General features: G+C 34.6%; 2 protein-coding genes across 3 annotated transcripts; both read right to left on the minus strand.

Annotated features, from left to right (window-relative positions):
• Positions 1-689: 689 nt before the first annotated feature.
• Positions 690-13720, minus strand: LOC113495815. Of its 2 annotated transcripts, XR_003400763.1 has the most exons (9): positions 12105-13720; positions 11540-11806; positions 8271-8518; positions 6886-7184; positions 6487-6609; positions 5103-5462; positions 2848-4709; positions 2207-2381; positions 690-1246 (listed from the first exon to the last, which is right to left on the minus strand). XR_003400763.1 is itself a non-coding variant. In XM_026874773.1 (7 exons), exons 4-7 carry the CDS (start codon positions 7138-7140, stop codon positions 4570-4572), a joined length of 594 nt encoding a protein of 197 aa, XP_026730574.1. In that variant the 5' UTR covers positions 7141-7184; positions 8247-8518; positions 11540-11806; positions 12105-13720; the 3' UTR covers positions 3800-4569. The 2 variants fall into 2 exon arrangements, 1 of the variants encoding a protein (XP_026730574.1); XM_026874773.1 differs by lacking the exons at positions 690-1246; positions 2207-2381 and having other exon boundaries at positions 3800-4709; positions 5241-5462; positions 7032-7184; positions 8247-8518.
• Positions 13721-18819: 5099 nt separating this feature from the next.
• LOC113495877 lies at positions 18820-20779 on the minus strand (the record flags this gene model as incomplete). The annotated part of the gene is made up of 3 exons (XM_026874873.1): positions 18820-19543; positions 19873-19973; positions 20515-20779. Coding segments are annotated over 3 exons (660 nt in total), but the record flags the coding sequence as incomplete, so codon positions are not given.
• Positions 20780-23602: the final 2823 nt, after the last annotated feature.

The raw sequence follows: 23602 nt of genomic DNA on the forward strand, positions 1-23602 counted from the left end.
ATAATATTGTAAATATAACTGCATTGTTTAACATTATACCTAAGCATCTTCTACTTCTGAATTAAACCACTATGAATATGTATTAATATCTTATTAAATTTCATGGCATCATTACTTTCGAACACATTTAAAAAACATCATTATTATTATCAGGAATTTTAACAAAAAGATATTGACTAGATTATTGGTCTAACTTCTTATTGCTGTTGTGAATATTATATCCTAAATATAAGTTTGAATAACGTATTACGTCTATCTATGTTTCTTAAAATGAGATCGCATATGCCAGAATACTGACAAACTACATAAATTGAATATACTATAAGTAAAAAAATAGCCTAAATAATACTTTTTCAGCAATTCACCTTGAAAATATTGGATTTTTTGGTACCAGCCTTCTATGATATTTCTGTCCTTTAGAGCTTCAACGCCGTTACTAACCGACCAATCTTAACATTACTATACCACATATTCAAAATACATTTAACGCACACATACAAATCCACGCGGCACACAAATCTAAAAAAAAACTCGATAATGTACTCGATATAAAGGCAAGCAAAATTGTCAACATTCTTAAATATCTCTACACCCTAGAAAGAAAGAGGCGGGATTAAGCTACAGGGTGAATTCAATATATATTATTAAATAAGTAATTTAATACGTCGTCGTATTAATTTATCCGGATGTGTATACCATCGGGCGTTTGGTAGTACTTCGGTGGTGGATGATTGTGGGTTGTCTCCGCAAACTTCACGGCGCCATCATCATTGAGCTGGATCTTCGCTTCGCACTTGCCCCGCGTCCGTTTCGAACAACGTAAATACCTCTTACTTTTGTCAATAAAAGAGAATGTGTAATTCTGATACATCATCACGCCATTATGTTTTGAAGTTCTCAAGAATTTCAGCTCCGTATCTGTAAATGTTACATTCCTTTGTAGTACTTTCAAGAGTGAAAATTACTTTTTCGTTTTAATTCTATACTTACTAAACTAGTGAACTACTTTAACTAAACTATTGCTGAGCAATGTTTACAGAATAAGGGAAACAAAGGATAGGTTTTAAATCAAATACGAAAAAGCATTTATTGTACAAGCATTTCATTTTATTACGTTCTTACTTAAAGGTAGACAGTGGCAGTTGTGATAGATGGAAGCCGCTCCAACCATTTCTTACTTTAAGGAGAGATGGTCACCCAGATTTTCCGCAGCTTTTTGAAAACGTCACTTTTTTGCCGTTTTGATCTGGAATGGAACTTAGGAGTAACAGCTGCTGGATGAATTAACATCTAAAACTGCTGGATCCAAAACTCTTAAATAAAAAATATAAGTAATGTATAAAAACAGATCAATTTCATTGACTACTATAATATTATTTTATTACAGACTTTTTAGAATTGTGTCATCTATGTAAATGCTGTGCAATGGCTGATACAACGACTAACATTTTTGAAGAGCCTGAAAACGGCCTTCTTAAAAAACACTTTTAGTGCTCTTTATTTTTAAAAACTTATCCTGAATCTTAGACCTAGAGACAAAATGGTTAAACATACCAACTACTTTTTTATAATTTTTATAGCTTTTTTGTCATAAAGAAAGAAAGAAAAAGTTTTTAATTAGTATAGCATGAAAATTAAACATAACATTCACCAAAAAAGTGTACCCTGCAGCTGCACCAAAAAAAAAAAGGTTTCAGTTCAGCATCCTATCGTCTCTACCTTGTTTGACTTAATACTTTAAATTAGAGATCAAGTCATGTTTGTGTATTTATAGTATTAGATCACAATTAATATAATATTTACCGTAAGATACCCTAAATCTAAGATGGCACATAATATATGTTTTGGCCTTCATGATTAGTTTGATTTTTTTAACAAAAACATTTATTATCTCTAATGTCTCTATTATTTTAAAACATGGTGAATTTGGACCCTGAAAATTTTCGGGCAGCTCATAACAAAAACAGGCCCAAAATGTCCTTTTAAATAACAAAACATTTCAGGGATTTTCATTCCATTGACTAACTTACAATCTGTCTAAACTGACATAGTTAACAATTAAAATAATTCAGATGGCAAAAATCTTAAATTACTTAATGTATCACATACGATTTACCTATTACAAATATTCGAATAAAATAGAGAAACGTTGACTAGAAGATACTGAAGACAAACTTATAATGTTTAATCATTTTTTATCACAAACCATCCGTCTTTATCCAATACGTAGCGAGGGTCATGATCAAGGTACTCATCCTTGAGTCTGCCGTCTTCTCCAATCGTGATTGAACAGGCCCCCTTCAAACCATTATGGAACACGCGAGGACAGAGTTGGGTCGCTGCAGCCGCACTGCTCGTTGTGGGTAAGTTCTCCGCTGCACCTGAAATAAAGTTGATCTGTTCTTGATACAGAAACATGTTGTAATGCTTCATATCGAAGAACTGTTGTGAATAAGTATTAGCATTTGTACGACGTTGCGCAAATCAGTCTCGCGTACCGTGATGTTTAATCCTATTTACTTATGTTCTTTCCAGTTAAGGTCTTTGGTTGGTTGAAGTTTTAATAAAATACGAATAACAGTGATGAACTCCTATATATAAAACAAAGATGTTACATATAAGTGAAACAATTCGTGATTACTCTAAATATTTGGACGTAAAGCGATGAATTTTGTTACAAAAAACTGTCAGAAAAACATTGCAGATCATTTTAAACCTAGGCTTAAAAACTGGACAGTAACTTATTTCAAATAATTGCTTCAAGTATGACAATTATTAAAACGAATATTCGCTTCAAATTCCCCAAGTATTTTGAACTTCTTAAGGGTCGTCTATCCCTGTACATACACATACAATCCGTTACTAGCTCTTATGTAGCGAGGGGGATCATGGTTATGACTATTTTCCTCACGCACAACTCTGCCGTACTGGTCGATCTTAAGCTTCGCTTCACATTTACCGCGAAGTTGTTTGGAACAGTACAATATGTTTTTTGCGGTCCGACATGAGTAGGTATAATTTCTGTACATTATAACTTGACCACGAGCTGTTGGAAACCGCTCTATGTAACCTGAAAGAAAAAATAGAAGCAGTTCAATTGTGTGTAGCAATAACTCTTTGTAATATTAAATGCAGTTATATCGCAGTCGTGTAGTAGCCCGTCGTTTCTCTTGTCTTCATAGACTTACTTATTCAGTGGTCGTCCCCGATTGTGTGTTTGTGATGACAACATTCCAAAATTACGATTCCAGGTTTCATCACGATGTTTTCATGTGAGAAGTTTAATAATAAATTTGTTTGATGAGACATAATCAAAAGCTAGTTCCGAATTAAGTTATTTATTTTAGAATTTAAATGTTACTGCTTAAGAATCCTGGGAAAAATGAGGCATATTACGATATACATTTTTAAAGTTTAGCAATTTTATAATCTAATGTATAACCCTTGCGAGGTTCGTTTTAATAGGGGTGGTGGGTGTGTGTGTTCTGTTTCTGCACTTAGTATGTACCCATGCGCGTCTAGCTTAATTTTCGCTTTGCAATTCTTAGAAAGTTTCTTAGAGCAGTAGGCGTAAAAATTCACAGCCCTTTTTCCTTGAAACGAAAATGTATGGTTCAGGTACAATATCACTGTTTGACCATTCAAAAACGTAATCTTTTCATAGCTTTGTTCTGAAATAAAAGAGGATGATTACGTGTCTGACGATGAGAAATGAAGGTATAAGGAGTATCTGATAACATACTCATCAATGGTAAGGATTGTAAAATATTTAATGGAGATGAAATAAAAAAAATGTAGCTCTGTTACAATTTATACTGTATACAGTATTTATTTAAGATAAAAAGATACAAGCTGCAATCAATTATTATAAAGCTTAGAGGAAACCCTTAAAAACTAGTATTATATATGACTTACAACATCCCTAGAGGACCAAACCTAAAATCCGTAAAATCTTTAAGATTATATCCTTTCCTCACCTATACTTGGTAGAATATATTGGAACAAATCCCCGTTTATCCTACTGGGGTTACACTGCTTCTACTTTAATATAAATACATAATTATTTGTAAATATTATCAAAAGCCGTTAAATAGAGTAAAGCAACTTAGCCTATGATCATTATAACGTGTCTTGACAGAGCTTGGCCAAGCCGATCAGAATCGCAAGACACCACGGCTGCTGCGCGGGACACAATATAGTGCAAAAGAGTTTGCGCTATCACAACCCCCTCTTTTTGCCTTACTCTCCTAAAAGGCCGGCAATAGACACGACCGGCGAGAGATCAGGCGCAGAAACCACATTTTACGTGCCCTCTAAAACACGGATGATAGTGCCTACGAACTATGTAACTTGTTGAGACAAAAATTGATAATATAATGACTAGTATAGTCGTTAACCTAAGCTTAAGTACACCTACCACTCAAAGAAATGGTTGCAGTTGTGGTATAGTGGAACTCTACTAGAAACACTATTAAAAAAAATGTGATTATTGAAGTTACCTAAACAAATCCAATTACCAATATAGAGTTAACAGCTTGGTGACTTTTTGAAACTGTTTGACAGAGCAGCTTAATTTTTTCTTTTCAAAATAGAATTAAGAATGTCAGAGACTCTCCCAGTTGGACTAACGGGTTCCTCTCGCCGTGTCGGGAAGGCAGCCGGATTGGCGAGTCGGTATCGCTGGTAATAATCCAAAAACCTCGTACGTCCTGAAAATATATACCTAGATTTAATATCCACAAGTAAATGTTAAATTAAATTCAGATAACCACATCGATAAATTTCGATGGCTTGATAGAAAAGCGGCCAAAGATTAATGACGACCTCCGTGGTCGAGTGGCGTACACACCGGTTTCAAGGTGTCACTAGCTGTGAGGTCCCGGGTTCGATCCCCGGTCGGGTCAATGTAAAAATTCACATTTCTACATTAATGGCGTTCATCATTAGGAAAGATACAGATAAAATGGGTGTAGAGTATAAATAATGAAAAATATAAAAACAATATTTTATTATGCAGTATATAGTAATAAGTATTTTTTTGCTAAACTGACTTGAGGCTTATTCATAATGTTTGCTATAATTTTCAACTCAGGCACACTTACATACGAGTATATTGGATTCTCCGACTAGTTTTATAGGTAAAAACCAAAAATTCTGACACGAGTCACCCTGACTTTGTTGGATCATGATAATTAACTTGAATAAACTCTATTTATCTATTCTGATGTAACGTCCATTACCAATTTGCCTTAATACCGGGGGTGGGTGGTTATGTTGGGTATATGCATGTACTATGTTCCCTGACTTGTCTAGTTTCAACCTGGCTTTGCATCGTAATGTAGCCCTCTTAGAACAGTACGGGTACAGCTTCACATCCTTTGGTCCTTGGTACGAGAATGTATAATTTTGGAAGTATATCAAAGATTTCCCGTTCACGAAAGTTATTATTTCGTAGTAATTATCTGTAATAAATAAAAGAAAATAAATAAGAACGTCAAGTTAAGTTTTTGTGTTACCGGTTGTTGCTTCTTAAGGTTAATAAAAAGCACCGAATAGAAAAAAATAAGATGGACAATCAATTTTATTGTGATACATTACAAAATAGTCACGTTTCGTACAAGAAAATGGTGAAAAAATAAATTTTACCTAACTCTGAATACTTCCTAATACTTTATACTTACTTATTTCAATTAACACAACCCAGGTTGACATACAAATTTAAACTTAATATTACCAGTAACTACCTAACATTCTACAACAACTTTAATAAAAAATACTTTCTTGCAATTTTTAGATTCTTACTACTCCGTCGTCAATTACTCGATAACTTGCAAAGCCAAGATTTGGAATGACAAGGCAAGAAATATCATGCAATTTTCCATACATTGCGGAGACTTACGGCTTTGGATCTAACGTGATATTACAGTAGTATCAAAAAGTAACATCATAATCAAGTGCAAGCGGGACGGAAGATACAATTACTTCGTAGGTACGAGTAGTAACGAATACTGGCTTAATAAACATTCTTTATTTTTCGTAAATATATTCTCAAATAATACAAACACATAAAAACTATAATTATAAAACAAATTAACTATAAAAGATTAAACATTTCTTATTATACACCTTCATATGGAAGAAACAAGATATTATTACGCGGAATGTATTGCATCGTCTCCTTCCACAACCGCTAGTTTTCTCCTTCTTAACTTATATAACCAGCAATTAAAATATAACAACCATTTTAACCAGGTTTGATTGAACGTAGTATTTTGGCTGGCCTTGGCAACTATGTTACTGGGCAATACCTATGCAATGCTCTGCAACGTCTGTCAGTTAGATGCCGACCCCAACAGAGTGTATCCAAGGTAGGCAGACAAAAAACCTATGAGTAAGCCCATTTCTGTATGTTACACCGTGCGTGGTTATGTTCCAAAAATTCTCCAACATACTCCCTCTGTTCTGTGAGAAGAACTTGTGACTTACATCCTATTGTCTTCTTGGAACAGTACCATCGAGTCTTGGAGGTCATCTGGACGTAGGTATTCCCTTTATAGATAAGGATCGTACCACCACGCTTGCTTGGGACAAACTCCAATGTTGGTACATCTTAAAGAAAGAAATTGAAATGTGTTATTATATAATCAGTAGATATTTCACAAACCAGCTATGTATCAAATAAAAGTAGAACTGTATAAAATGAAACATTAGCGTTAAGTGTTCCAGACTTTCATGTCACATAATCATCATGAAGTAAAACAAATGTTGAGGTTTCGTGTAATTAAATTTAATACATTTATAAAAGTACTTAAAAGATCTAATAAAATTTTGGAGAAACTCTAAGCTAAATAAACTTGTATAACATAGACAGAACGACAGACGTACCAAAACATGGACATTTATGGGATTTTTTTAATCTAAACACATAGATACAATGCCATCCAATCATTCCATTCTCCAATACTTTCCACGATGCTTATAAAATTTGGGGGGCTCATGGTTGTGTTCAAGATTAGCTTCTATTATCTTACCATCACGATTCATTTTCAGCCGTGCCTGGCATTTCAACTTAATGTACTTCGAACAATAAGCATTCGTTTTTGACAGACCTTTATACGAATACGTATAGTCTTGGAACATTATTACTTGTCTACTTGAAGAGTCTAAGCTGATTAATTCATACCCTGAAATTTTTATTGAAAAGTGGATTAAGTTCGTTCCGGGTAACAAAAATCATGCTGAAAGTACATAGTATGAACATCGAATTTGTCAAAAAATAAAATTATAAAAATCTTGTATTATAATTTATTTGAAATCCTTATGGTATCATGTGCGTAGAATAAACAATTAATTTGTCATAGAATTCTAAATCGAATCATAGACTTGAAAATAGTACATTGCAAACTATAGGTCGACAGTAAAGAAAAGTAGACGGTTGTTATCGTCATTTGTTAATCATTCTACTTACACCAGCGTCGTTTTTTCCAGGACTACAATAATACTACCTACAAGGTGTAGTAAGCCCCCAGGTCGCGAATATAAGCAAACTATATCCAATGACCCAGTTTCCAAACGACTCCAATTAAAACCTTAAATATCCTAAAATCGAAATTTTAAGTACAACATGACATAAGTGGTATTTAATTCAACGGTTTCATTGAGATGTCGCTAATTGTACTAAATCGCAAACTTAAAATTACTTTTTAAATCATCTGTATTTAAAAGTATTTAGGTGGTGTCTGTTACATGAAACAATAATACCTACTACAAAGACGATAATTTACAATAGGGATGATGACTGGGTATAAAAAGAAAAAAATTCATTAGCCCCTCAGTGTTTGTGACGTAACGATATGGTAAAATTTATACCCAATCGTGACGTCACGCGTAAGTTTCATTCACTGTAATTTGGTCGATTTATGTTTGCGGGACCAATAAAAAAATACGTATCCATTATTATACAAAAAACTACGGACACTGCAAAAAAATATTTTTCATCATCCCTATTATCCGCACAAATAAAAAAAAACTGTATAAAAATGGACGAATTAAGGTTCGTAACATTTTCGACAGCCTCGCCGTACCCTTCACATTGCCAACAGTCATTATTGCGACAAAACTTATTACTAAGATACATAACACTTCTAAGTGTAACTGCAATAACCTGTGGCAAAAGTTACAAAACTCGTGTGACGTACAATACTGACTAAATCGTAACATGTTAAACTTTATTTGTAAATATTTACCATAAAACTCGCAGACCAACTTACAATAATAGGAAGTCACAATTTTGTGTACGTCCCCTTGGCATTTCGATAAAACACGGGAGGGGGGTGGTTGTGTTCAGTAAAGGCCGCAGTGATGTGCCCTGCGCGATCCAGTTTGATCCGCGCAAGGCATTTCAGAAGGACGTACTTAGAACAGTACGCGTTGGTCTTCGTCGTCCCTTTGAATGAGAACGAGTAATTTTGGTACAGTATTACCCGTTTTCCCGTAGATAAGGTTATCAGCTGGTATGCTAAAAGTAGAAATTACCATGAACAAAGTCGAAAGCTTGAACAAATTCTATTTTACCCTTCGGGTACAGAATCCTAAAAACAGTTCGTTCAGGCAAACAAGCTTATAAGTATTGGCTACATCAGTCCAATTAAACACATACAACGGCGACATTTTGTTTCGCCTAATCATGAAACTGACAAAACATGTTTAGAAACATAATTATTTATTTAATAAAATGCATAGTTTGACTGAAATGGGCTACCAATTAAGTTAATAATATCATAATAAAAATATTTATAAACTGCAATATACGTTTTTTATAATCATTATTTAAGAATACATAGTCGCGAGGAATTAGAAAAATATTAATAGAAGGATTTACGGAGCTTTTTTTAAGGATAGAGCTCACCATCCTCTTTCACCAAAACATGTATTTTCCTTCAGTTATTACCCAGAAGGACGTTGGCGCGTGATCGTGTTTAGCGTCATGAGTAATATACCCGTTTCTGTCAAGTTTGACCTGACCCTTACAGCCCTTGTGCTTCTTCGAACAATACCAACGAGTAAAGCGATATCCAGGCTTTACTTGATGATACGTATAGTTTTTATACATCAGCAATTTTTTATTTTATCTCGTTGGAATCAAAATAAAATCTAAAAAAGTTGAAAAGTAAACGATAGAATAAATTATGTGTTATGGAAGTGATAAAAAACAACAAGGTCAATTAAATTAAGTATTCTTATTCATTTTCTTTTATTTGATTCTAAGAAGATTACAAAATACCAAATGTGATGGAACCCAAGCATAAAACAGTAAGAACGACCCAGAATTTATTTAATGTGCTCTTAGTTTTTAAAAAGAGTTTCCATTATCTATCTTTTTGATTTATCTTTTTAGTATCAATAAATGTATTTTTATTACTGTACTATGATATTTTATATTTGAGTAGATATGTGTGCCTAGGACTATTTTGCTTATTTAAATCTTTAGCTATTGGAACCGCATCAGCTGCCATCCTTATTCAGATCTCAAGGCATGCTCTATTTTCAAGGCCATTGAGCATAAATGTGGCTTTCTCGTATTTCCAGCTTTTGGGCTGGCGACTATATAAATTAAAATTTAAAAATCCTGGTTTTGTTTAAAAAGTCAGTCAGAATCTGTTTTCAATCGCAATATGGTCAAAGGCAGTCTCTATTTAACGTCTATTCCGAAAGAACACATATTCTCCTGCTCTTGTCACGTGGTGCAAGCGAGGCTCGTGGTTGTGGACAGTATAGGCTCTAGCTATAGTCGTCCCCTCAGAATCTAAAGAGACCTTGGCTCTGCAGCCTTTTTGAGACTGAGAACAATACCAAAGCCGATTTTGCGAATGTTGTCGGTTTTTTACGTGGTAAGTATAACCATCCAACATCAACAGCTTTCGGTTTTTGCGATCTGTCACCATCATAAACTCTGAAATTACATCGGAAACATTAATATGAGTCCATTATAAATCATATCCAGTCCGATTCCACTCACTTAACCCGTAATGGTTTTGATACAAGAAGACGCGACGGTCCAAAAGTTAGTTAATGCACAAAGTATGAAAATTATAATTTAAAAAGACTTTTTTATTTTCTGTCGGTCTAAATAAGATTTGAAAATAATATAGGAAATTAACACTCTGAGCGGTGTCTTATACAATGATTTATGCAATGTATTTTAAGAATCTACATTGACTACTTATGCGTCAATTCCGCAGCATAGTCAACTGATGAAGTCGAAATTCAAATATTTGAGCTGCACCATAACGGACACGAACAGTCGGGAGGAAGAGATGCCAATCTCTCAATATGCGCGTCCAAAACACCTTTCGATGTTCTGCGGCTCTGCACAAAGTGTTAGTGTCCACACCTCTTAGCCGGAATACTAAGGTGCGAATTTATAAAACTATAATAAGGCTCATATTGATGTACGGCTGTGAGGCCTGGACAAACGGAAGAGAAAAAACTTCTGATTACAGAAAGAAAGGTCCTACGCAAAATCTTGGGACCTGTGCAGAGGCCCGATGGGAGCTGGCGAATACGAAAAAACGCCAAAATTGAAGAACTCGCAGCCATCCCCAACATCATTGGAAAAATAAAAGGTCTCAGACTCCGTTGGCACGGCCACGTCGAAAGGATGGGAGAAGATCGCGGTGTGAAGAGAGCGTATCCGGGACGACCAACAGGTAGACGCCCTGTTGGCCGACCCAGGTATCGCTGGAGTGATACAGTTGAGGCGGATCTTCAAGCGCTTCATGTCGGTGACTGGCGAGAAGTGGCGAAGGATCGGGTAAGGTTGCATTCTCTCGTTTCAGAGCCCAAGACACAATTTGGGTCACTGAGCCAACAGAGTAAGTAAGTAAGTCGACTGATGAGTCAAAAAGAGTTCAATATGAACTAAATGTACCCACGCAACTGACGCATTCACAAAAACATTCATTTTGAATGACAAACCATTATTTTTAAATGTTTACACACAATTCGATAGTATCTTAAATACTGTTATATCCATCAATAAAATACTACATTTATTTGACACACTACTTATTATAACTAATGTGATGTAGGCATACATACATGAATTATCCATCCACCTCCAAAAATGACTGACAATAAATAATGCCAACAAAAAATCAGCACTCGATTCAAAAACCTCGGAATAATCAGTTTATATACATACAAATGGTCGAATTAGAAACCCCCACCTCCTTACAGTGGGTTATAAATTATTATTATTCCTTATTCTCATACCAATGAGATGCCATACGATCTTATAAGCTAAATCGTTTGACCAAACAATTTCGTACAATTTCTTGATTAGACTACCGCTGCACTTGAAAATGTTATTTTAAAGAAAAGGGAATGTTTTTAGGTTTCATCTATACACATATAATATTAATACAATTTTCTATGTTACATCTGACTTACTAAATGAAACATTGATTTATAGGTATACAGTATTCTTAGAATAATTTTAATACTGTAAGTCATAAGAAAGGTTATTACAAAAATCTACCTTTTAAATCAAATCTTCCCGTCGTTATTAAAATTTAAATTTTGACATAATACCCGGTATTGACTCTCTTATATATCGGTGGTACATGATTATGGTCGTTATTGTAGAATACCACTTGAGTTTCATCTTTGTTTAAGAATATCCTTGCCTTGCATCCTTTGCCTTTCTTGGAGCAGTACCAGTGCCTCGGCGTCGTCTGTGCAAACGTGAATCCCTCTGCCATCAACAACCGCTTGTTCTCAGATAGATTTATAAACTTCACTTTTTCTGAAAATAGTAATGTCTGTTTAAAAAGTTATTTAAACAATGCTGATCCAAGTTTCGATTATTAAAAATTTTTTGAGAAGTTCAAGTAAAACAAACTGTCACTTTATATTTTTTAATGATAACACAGTTGAGGTTAAAATCACATCAAAGGAAAGAATTTGCAGCTGTGGGAGCGAGATCCACTCTGCTAAATACTGTGTTTCACTTTTTCAACTGCTAGTCTTACTATAGGAAGCCGTCCCTGATAAGACCGATCGTGGTCTCACAGACTAACTTCGTAAGGTTATGCGGGACAAACCGATTTATTGATCAGAATTTCACGGCTCTGCACCCAAAGGGTGAAACCGGAATCCTCATCGTCCGGAGTACTTGAGCTACGCCGTGTGCCCTTTTGTCTGTCTTGGTTGTATTTCTTTATCACTTATAGCTAGACGGTGAATATTTTTGAAGGTGGTGTATTTCTGTTAACTCGAACTGATAGAAGCAACTAATAAAAATAATCATCGAAGTTAAACTACGGTGGGTTCGGTCATACATTTATTGGGTGATTTATTAACATCCTCCTTTGCAATCGATACACTAAAAAGAAAACAAGAAAAAAAAGAACTGCTATTAGTACGGTAGTTATCAGTGTAGCTAGTCGGACAGGCACTTGACGAGTTTCTTTTTCTTTATTTCAGTTTTGACTGAGCTTAATATAATAGTCTCCTACATGTTTATAAATCGGTGGCTCATGATCGTGTTCATTCTTTATGAATACCACTCGATTATCTTTGTCCAAAATTACTCTTGCCTTACACCCTTTGCCCTTCTTCGAGCAATACCAGTGCCTTGGAGTTGATCGTGCGAAGGTATATTTATCAGCCATAAGCAATGTTACATTTCCGTGTAAGTTTATAAACTTCACGTTTCCTGAAAGTATAAAGAAAATCACTGTCACAAGATATTGTAAGGAATCTATTTTTATATTTTAACTGCTTTTAAAGTCATTGTAAAGAGACAGGTAAGGGAATGTTAGGGAAAAAACAATAATTAATTACTTTATTGTGTCCTACAAGTATCATATTATAATTGAAAAAGACGAAATAAAAACCAAAAAACATAATGTGGGAGACCCGACTAAATTTAATTGAGATTGAGACCATACATTCGTTCTACATAAAAAGCTACACGGCTTATGACTAATGGTGAACGCAGATTTAGCCTCTCTGCCGTGCCACATACGCCGCTGTCATCGCTTTTGTAAGTACCTTTACATAGAACTCCATAGTTATTATAAATATATCTAAAGCGACGTCTGCAGCACAAACAGTGCGAATCAAGTCTGCTTTCATCTTTAAAAGACACGAGACAACTAGAACAAGCGAATACAGATTAAAATGATTCGTCTAATCGACAATATCTTAGCATATACTAAATACCAGTAACAAGATGCTGTACATACATACGTTCTGGTATTCATCTTGGAATGTATAAGAGAGTATAGTCATCGGAGTCACAAGTTTCTTGCTACTCACGATATCACCACCACCGCGACTTTTCGCGATTCCTAGTTACATTATTCAAATAAAAAGAGAAAACACGGAAAACTGAAATAAACATGTGTTATCTTTAAACGAGAATTAATTATTATGCTGTTTAATAATAATGAATATGGCACAAGAAATTAATGTACTAAGAACTCTTTTTAACTAATCAATGGCACATCACTTTGAATAAAACATCCACCTATAACCATTGGTTGCCGCGGTCAGGGAGACAGCCATAAATAATCTTATTTCTTTTGTGGAAGGTAGATATCGTAATTACAAGGCTTCATAAAACGACGCGCCAACAATCTGACAATAGAGATGATGACATTTTTTTTTTGCAGTGTCAGTCTTGTAATTTTTTGTATAATAATGGATAAGTATTTTTTAATTTGTCCCGCAAACATAAATTGACCAAATTACAGTGAGTGAAACTTACGCGTGACGTCACGATTGAGTATAAATTTTACCATATTGTTACGTCACAAGCCCCCTCTTCTAAACTTTAAAGCAGTTAATCTTTGTCAATTCTAGTTTTTCTGAAAAAGGAAAAAATACGTGTCTAATTCTTTTCAATTATCTAACTGAGGGACTAGATTTTTTCTTTTTATACCCAGTCATCATCCCTATTGCTGTAACATATTTTACATTTGTACATAAGCACAATAATATTAACTTAGGAGAGGCAAGGGCGTCTGAATTCCCGCTAAATCTAAGCTCCATTGGCAGTCGTAGTAAACTTATGTCGGGAAAGAAAAATCAAATCGCACAAATAGCAATAACTGCGAAGTATTAAATTACTAACTTATTTCATCCAGTCTAATTACATAAAAATCAACAAAGGTTTAAAAATATGTTACAGCAATTGTCTTTTGACAATGGTATGGTAATGGTGGTTGGTATTTCTTGTTCGTAAACGCCATTTCAATAGAACTTACACACGCCACTGGTTATCACAAATGTCTTGGTGGGTGGCAATGATTATTACTAATTTTAATAATGACTCCTTCGCTCATTTTAAGCTTTGCTTTGCATTTGGTGTTGGTGGAACAACCCCAGCTGTTTACACTATTTCTTGAGAACGTGTAACCACCGATAAGTAGAAGGTCCTTCCCTTTTTGTGATTTAACTCTTTTGTACGCCCAGTAACCTGAAAATGGAAATGTTTTTAGTTCTAATTCCATTACTGATTTTGCTCAATATTGAGATTATAAATCCCTAGGTAGGAGGGTAGAAAAAAACTGATTAATATCATAGTAAAAAAAATGTATTAGTACCTTAAAATTTTAAACATCAAGTATTATTACTAAATTTTATGAAAATCAAAATTATCATAATATAATCCTTAAATATATCTCCTTAATTAAAACACAAGTTTGACACGTAAGATTTAAATAATAACTCTAAGATATGGTTGCTGCACTAAACTTTCCCGTAACATCAGATTAACAGAGGACAAACACAATAATGGTTAAAAATAGTTTACCAACGCGTATATAGTTACTTTTTTTCGTATTATATTTTCCTAAAATCGTCATTGCAGTTAATTAAATATGCTATATATTTTGAAATATGCTTTTATTGCATATTTCAATAAAAAAAAACGAATACACAAATTGAATGTAGTGGGTAGGTATCATATCGGAATTAGTCCACTCGGAGTACGATAGAACTTTTTAGGAGGATGGCAATGTTGATTAATATCAATTTGCACAATTACTTGGTTGGAGTTCATTTTAAGCTTCGCTCTACACGAGGGGTTTGTCGAGCAACGCCAACCATTTTGACTGCCTCTCGAGTAAGTGTAGCCATTGACAAGTATAAGGTCTCTCCCTCTTTGTGATTTCAGTTTATCGTACGGCCATTTTTCTGTAAATAATAATGCTATCTCTTTAGATTTAAATCTTCATCTTTTAAACGTTAGTTATGGCAAGCGACTTCAGGTGGCTGCGACTCATAAGTTTCAAAACGAAGGTACCTGATTTATCGTACCAAGTATGTGATGAAATATATTGGTCTTTTGATTTATCTTACTCCATTTCTTTATTTTACTTCCATTTGAGCAAAAAAGGTAAACAGGAATAAAATAATACATGTTTTACCTTAAAAATATTTAAATATTACGTAAATATTGAAGACTAGATCATTTTCTCGAACACAGTCCTATAACAGATTCATATCTGCTGCACTTTTCAAAAATTAAACCCAGTGACGTGCGATCGGCTAGCAATAAAAGCATTGTCTGTCTAGATCAGTTTTCCCGCGAACTCCAAGCTCCAGTGGTTGTTGCGCTAAGCTTGCCCACGGCAACCAATTTTACTACCTAATTTCATACGTTTCATTTACAAAATAAATCAATTCTATTTCATTAAATCCACATTACCATCCCAGACGGTGTACGTATGTATCTTTTTGGTGGGTGGCAATGTATATTATCTATTTCCACAACAACTTGATTAGAGTCCATTACGAGTTTCGCTTTGCAAAGATTTGTCCGGCTTCTATTCGAACACCTCCAGCAATGCGTACTGTGTTTTGCGAAAGTATATCCATCAACCATGATAAGGTCTCTCCCAGTCCTTGATTTTATTTTTTCATACAGGCTATGTTCTGAAAATTAATTGGTGTTTAATAAGACCTAATTCACATTAAATACTAGTCTATCGTATTCAGACATCCAAACCTGGCAAAAGCCAACCCGCCAGTGACAGCGCAGACATTTCTCTATTTCAATCTCTGTACAGGAAAAGCGGTAATGGACTCTAATAATGCTTGTCCCACGTCTAGACGTTTGTAAATCTGATTTAAATGTTTCTTAACCCCTGTCAATAAGGCAAAATATAAGCTAACAAATAAGGGACTCGAACATGTCTTATTTATTAGGGAATATACGCAGTGCATACATTTAAACATAACTGAGATCTAGTTTTGTGTACTCCCTCAATTATAGGAGACCACGCCACCACGGCATACATGAAAGTTAATCTACTTACTTAACGCTATGTAATATGTTAACGTTATACAAATTATACAATAATTAGAGAATTAGATATGAGAATATGATAATAAAAACTAATATAGTCACAGTTGTTGCAATATATTATGACATTTTGTAAATGTCACAATGTGTCTTGCAATTAAAAATAAAATAAGGTCTTAAATAGAAATACATGTATTCTTACTACTTCATAGGCTTTACTTTTATTATATACTAGCTGTTGCCCGCGACTTCGTCCCCGTGGGTAGGTTTTTTTCACATTTTCCATTGTATCTTCGCTCCTATTAGTCGCAGCGTGATGGTTTATAGCCTAAAGCCTTCCTCGATGAATGTTCTATTCAACACAAAAGGAATTTTTCAATTTGGACCAGTAGTTCCTGAGATTAGCGCGTTCAAACAAACAAACAAACTCTTTAGCTTTATATATTAGTATTATATATTAGTATAGATATTAAAACGGATGTGAGATATGATTAGATGTAACAGATTAAGTGTTTACTTGGATGTCTTGGTAAATGACAATGCACGTTGTTTATTTTCACGATATCGTCATTTGAGTTGAGTGTTAGTTTCGCTTTGCACGCAGGTTTTTTTGTCGAACAAACCCAGGTACGCACACCATGTTTTGAATATGTGTAACCATCAATTAGAATAACGTCTTTACCTTTCTGGGATTTAATTATTTTATATGGATAATATTCTGAAAAGTAATTGGTTTTAAATTAGGTTAAATGTTCATATTATTTAAACTCGACTTAATTCCAATATCAATTAATTTTTTTAGGAACAAATATGAAAATATTTTGCAAATACTTTGAAATCCTTACTACAGGTGCGAGGAGTCGAATGGGCACTAGCCAGTGTGGCCACTCGACTGTGTGCGATGTGGCGGGGATTCGGTGCTTGTACAGGAAAACAAACAAACTTGTTATCAAATAACGTTTGTAACCGACAAGTCAATTTGCAAGGCAATAAATAAAAAACAAAAGTTTAAATTTAACTTAATTATTAAAAATGGAAATTTTTAACGGTTGATCTTTGTATTAATCGACACGAGAATCGGGAAAAATATTTTTCAGTAGGCCTTTATCAAATTTTCATATCTTCAGTTTCAAATCGCCATTAGTATCCCAGACTTCGTACGTATGCATGTTTTTGGTGGATGACTATGTTCATTATCTATTTTCACAATGACTTCATTAGAGTCCATTAAAAGCTTCGCTTTGCAAATATTTGTACGGCTCCTCATCGAACACCTCCAGCTGTAACTACCGTTTCTCGAAAATGTATAACCATCGATCAGAATAAGGTCTCTCAATTTCTGTGATTTCACTTTTTCGTAGGAGACTATAGCTGAAAAATAATTGTTTTTTTTTTAATGAGAAAATTCGTATATACCATTCTATTTTCTGTACTCTTATGCAACTTATATGTTAATTAGGTTCTTTTTGGAGTACGACTGCGTGACTGGCTGGCTGTATAGCTGGTCGTATAGGCTGATACACACAATCTCGTCCATGTATGATAAGATGCTTAAATCAAGAATTTAAAAGCAATACATAAATCTCAAATAAAATTTATTCAGAACACATTATTAAGCATATCGATTTGTTTTTTAGAATTCGGACTTTCCCTTGTTTATCCCGAGCATACGAGTATTTTGAAGAAAGTGGACTGACGTCAACCAATACAGGGTTCTTCAAGTGACCCACTTTCATTAGACTCACGATTTTCATCGGCGCTCATATGCAACTTTGCTTAGCTTTGAGTTTGATAATATATTCTTTTATTCTTTCTGTCATTGGGCACCCCCTATAGAACAGGGAGGGTGAATATCCAGACTTTAATCTAATGTATAACATGATCATGCCACGGTGTACAAATGGAACTCCTCCGAAACTCAAGAATGATTGTGTGCATATTGGGTAAGTCTGAGAATAGGACATCTATTTTTCATAGCTCTATTTTCTTTTTGTTACCCTTGTACTAATTAGTATGAAAAAACGACGTTTGCTGGGGCGGCTTGTATCATATAACAATTAATTTTAGAAGGCTATTAAAACCCCAGCCTTGGTACGCATATATTGTTTTGGCGGGTGACAATGTTCGTTATATAATTTCACGATTTCTTCATCGGAGTTCAGTGTGAGTTTCGCTTTACAGGAAGGATTTCTCGTAGAACAAACCCAGGTATAGATACTAGATTTTGAAAAAGTGTAACCATCAACTAGAATAAGGTCTTTTCCTTTCCTTGATTTGACTGTTTCGTATGTAAAATATTCTGAAAAATATAATTGGTTTTAATGCGATTAAAGCACACCACCTATACGATTCTTCTTTTTAATCTTGACTCCCGCGTAGGATAAGCGTTTTATAATCTCATACGCTGCTTCTTCAAGAACACCCTGTTCTCATATTATATGATGTCATTTTTTGTAAAATCCTTGTGACAAGAAATTAAATTACAAACAAAAAATTTAATACATTTTTATTTTTAAAAAGGAAAGTAAATAAGTAAATGACGTACTTATACATATTTTTTTAGGATTCTAACAAATTCCTCATCGTTGCTCAGTACAAACTTGTTTTTTATTCCACTTATACCTTTGTCTGTAACGACATCATGCAATTTGAATATTTTACTACCGCAACCGCATAAAATCCAGTTCGATACTAATACATTAAAACAATAAAAAAAAAACTTATTTTTAACTATCTTGCGTCACGTGCTAACCTAATCTCTTCTATCGCTAGACACCCTGCATAGCAAAGGTTTTCATATCTCGAGTTTTCTTCAATACTCAATAATTTGCGTTCCATAATGTATATGAAGGTCTCAATAATATAATGATACAGAACCATTGTGGACCTTGTCGGGCACAGCAATATCTTCATATCTTCTTTTCACTGTTCATTTCATATCGCCAATAAGACGCCAGACTTTGTACGAACGAATCGCTTTCGAGGATGTGAATGTACATTATTTATATTCACGATGTGATCATTCGAGTTCATTATTAGTTTCGCTTTACAGGAAGAGTTTCTCGTTGAACAAATCCACGTATACATACTGGATCTTGAAAATGTATAACCATCAACTAGAATAAGGTCTTTCCCTTTCCTTGATTTAACTGTTTCGTATGGGCAATATTCTGAAAAATAATTGGTCATTAATGTGAGAAATTCTTGATTGACCCAGTGGTCTAGTGGTTAGTGACACTGACTGCTACACCAGAGCAGGCTTCGACCTAGGACCAAATTAAATGCTTGTGGGAGCACGATTATAATTAATTGATCCACATCATCTACGTGTTTAGAAATATAAGCATGTTCATCAATTGTCTAGTACTCCTAATACAAGCTTTGCTTAGTTTTCGACAAGATGGCGTTGTGTTAAATTATATTCGTACTACACTCACTTATATTTACATGGCTGTCTCGATACATCGAGATCCTTTCTGCCGTATGACTTCAAGGAGCCGAGTGGTATAGGCCACCAAGCTAATGATCTCAGTGCGCGATGTACTGCGACTACAAACCTCGCCTGGAAAAGCTTTCGCTTTCGGCGTCTTTATGCATGTGATTGTGTAATATGACACAGACAAACTATCAAGTATACTTTTATTCTCCATTACTAAGCCTGGGAGAACAACAGCGATTTTGTTTAATAAAACATTTGCACATAAAAAATAACACATTCACACATGTTTTGACTACGACTTTAATTAATACAAACTTCGAAAAGAAGAATTTAGGTAAGTGGTAAACAAAGACAGAAGCTCAAATCAGAAATGAATTTTATTCAATAGACAAAATTATATCATTACTATCTGGTATTTTACTAATCGGATTGTCCCTTGTGTTTGTTCTGAGAATGCTAGATGTCTGTCTTAAGACGGCTAATGTTGATCGATGCAGAGTATTTGGAGTGTTCCACATAACCCACTATTTATTCCAAGCGAAAGTAACATCTTCTTTCTTACACTCACTATTTTCTCATCGGCTATGATTCAATGCTTTGGATATGGTTTAGAAACCTTAAATTCTCTTCTCTACTATCTTTGATGTTAATCGTTTATGAAGATCCCACACTTAGTACGCATATTTTTACATTTACTGATGAGTAATGGGTAAAAGCTAGTTTTCTATTAAATATATTTTTTTGTGATCTGGTCCATTTTATACTGCCCATAAGATCCCAGATTTCGTACGAACGTATTGCTTTGGTGGATGACAATGTACATTATTAATTTTCACGATGTCTTCATTCGCGTTCAGAGTAAGTTTCGCTTTACAGGAAGGGTTTCTCGTAGAACAAGTCCAGGTATATGCACTAGTTTTTGAAAAAGTGTAACCATCAACTAGAATAAGGTCTTTTCCCTTCTGTGATTTAACTTTGTCGTATGGACAATATTCTGTAAAAAAAATTAAGTTAATAAGAGTTTTTTATACCACAGTTAGTGTCCAACCACCTATATCTTGATGCAACACGACTCCATGGAGCCGAGTGGTATAGGCCACCACACCGATGAACAAGTGCAATGCCGCGAGTTCGAACCTCGCATAAGAAAAATAAAATAGCGTGAGATACATAAATGATGTTCCTGAATCTGGTAGTTTTTTTAAAAATTGACCAGAGGGCGGCGATCCCGGGCATATTAATAGAATAATCAAACTTTAAATAATTCAAATAAAAGTTATGCTATTCATGTTTATTTGATCATTCGGGTTTTTTACAAATCACATTTTCATACTCTTTTTATATAAGTACTTTTCTGATGCGGCGCGAGTGTTGATTCACTACACTCACAATTTTAAGTTCAACAATGTTGTAGTATGGTTATTCTTCGAGTATGCCACTCGAAGAAAAATATGTCTCAAGAGGTATCTCTTGCGACTTGTATATTTCAAGAGCTTATTGAACCGCTGTTAGGATCCCAGACTTGGTAGGTTTTGATTTTGGTTCGTGGGTGACAATGTTCATTATTTAATTTAACGATAACTTTAATTAGAGTAGTCCATTAAAAGTTTCGCTTTGCATTTAGTACGGCTTCTTATTGAACACCTCCAACTATGCGTAGTATTTTGTGCTAACTTATAACCATCAACCAGAATAAGTTCTTTCCCTTTCGGTGATTTCACTCTTTTGTATGCCCAATATTCTGAAAAATATATTTGGTTGTAATGTGCGTAATCACACCACACATCCGATTCTTCTTTTTATCCCTATTATTTGATCCTGGGTTTGACACCCACGAAGGACAGCATTTTATGATCATTACAATACTTGATCAAAGTGGGTGTTTTTAGAGCATAATGGTTTGATTTTTTGTAAAACCCCTGCGTATAGAAATTAAATTACAAACGTAAAATTACAATCATTTTTGTTTTTAAAAAGGTAAATAAGTAAATGAAGAATACATTTTTTTTAAGGATTATAACAAATTCCTCATCGTTGCTCGGTACAAACTTGTTTTTTGTTCCACTTTTACCTTTGTCTGTAACGACATCATGCAATTTGAATATTTTTCGACCACAACCGCATAAAGTCCAGTTCGATTTACTACCGAGTTATTAGTACAAACATGATAAATTAAAAAACTCTTTTTAAAACTATCTTGTGTCATGAGGTTACCAAGTCTTTTCTATCATTAGACACCCTGCATAGCAAAGGTTTTCATATCTCGAGTTTTCTTCTTCTTTCTGTTCCTTTTATACCGCCAGTAAGACGCCAGTCTTTGTACGAACGTATTGCTTTGGAGGATGAGAATGTACATTATTTATATTCACGATTTCTTCATTCGAGCTCAGTATTAGTTTCGCTTTACATCCAGGGCTTTTTGTTGAGCAAACCCAGGTATACACGCCATTTTTTGAAAATGTATAACCATCAACCAGTATTAGGTCTCTTCCTTTCCTTGATTTAACTTTTTCGTAAGGGCAATATTCTGAAAAATAATTAATGTTTAATGAGAATAATCCATAGCACACGCTTAAATTAACACCTTTGACTCCTTATTGCAGCACGACTTCAGGGAGAAGAGGGGTTAAGGCCACCAAGGACCACAATGCTCTACATGCTGTGTCTGGATATTAATCCGCATGCGGCTTGAAAAAATGTTGGTGGGCCCTATTCATTATAGGAGTAGTTCTGCACAACTCTATCGAGTTTGAGCCAGATTGATTCGCATTCACATATACTTTGATATTTATGGAGTTTCTTGCCGGTTCTTCTCCATAAGAATGACACTTTGGAACCGTGCAACTAGAGTCAGTAATATAACGTTTTAAAAGTGCCTGAGATACGGCCTATTTGAAATAAAAACTTTTTGATTTTGATTTTGATACAATACGGCAACCTTGGTCTTAACTAGAACTGGAAAGTGCGAACCCCGCAATAAAACAACACAAATATCGTAGTTTACTTTTATTTACGAGGAATCGGTAAAAGCTAGCTTACAAATAGCTTGTTTATAATGTATGTTACTGCCCAGGACCGGGATGGTTGGCGCTCTTTGGGGGAGGTCTACGTTCAGCAGTGGACGGCGATAGGCTGAGATGATGATGATGAATGTATGTTGTTTTTGTCGCTTGCCATTGGGTGTGAATGGGTTACAAAGCCTTTTCTATTACTGGATACCGTGTGAACCCGTAAAATTTGGCAATCTTTGTGTCCTTATTTAGATATTTCTTATTTTTTATAAAGCCAGTAGATCTCCAGAATTTGTACGAAAGTATTCCTTTGGTGGATGACAATGTACATTATTGATTTTCACGATGTCTCCATTTTGGTTCAGCGAAAGCTTCGCTTTACATATAGGGTATTTCGTTGAACAAGTCCAAGTATAAACACCTTTTTTTGAAAATGTATAACGATCAACCATAATAAGGACATTTCCTTTCCTTGATCTAAGTTTTTCGTATGGGAAATTATCTGAAAAATAAGGTTTTAAGTCGTATCTCTACTAATTATATTTACATAAAGAGCTGCATGGGACATGGTGAGAGAAGCCACAACGCCACTGAGCCATGTGCGGAGTTAATAAAAAACATAATCGAAAGAGTTGTTTCGCTATTAGAAATTTCAATGAATTACATCGAATATTCCAGGATAAGTAAAAACAGCGTTATGAGAACTAATTTAGATCAACACTGAGTATTTTTCATGATTCACTCCATCCACTATCTTTATTTACTCCAATCATATCTTCCAATTATATCGTCCTTACGCAGTTATGAGTATCTTTCTAGTTTGATGCGAATGTGGAC

This window comes from Trichoplusia ni, chromosome 7 (genome assembly GCF_003590095.1).
Source record: "Trichoplusia ni isolate ovarian cell line Hi5 chromosome 7, tn1, whole genome shotgun sequence".
Lineage (NCBI taxonomy): Eukaryota > Metazoa > Arthropoda > Insecta > Lepidoptera > Noctuidae > Trichoplusia > Trichoplusia ni.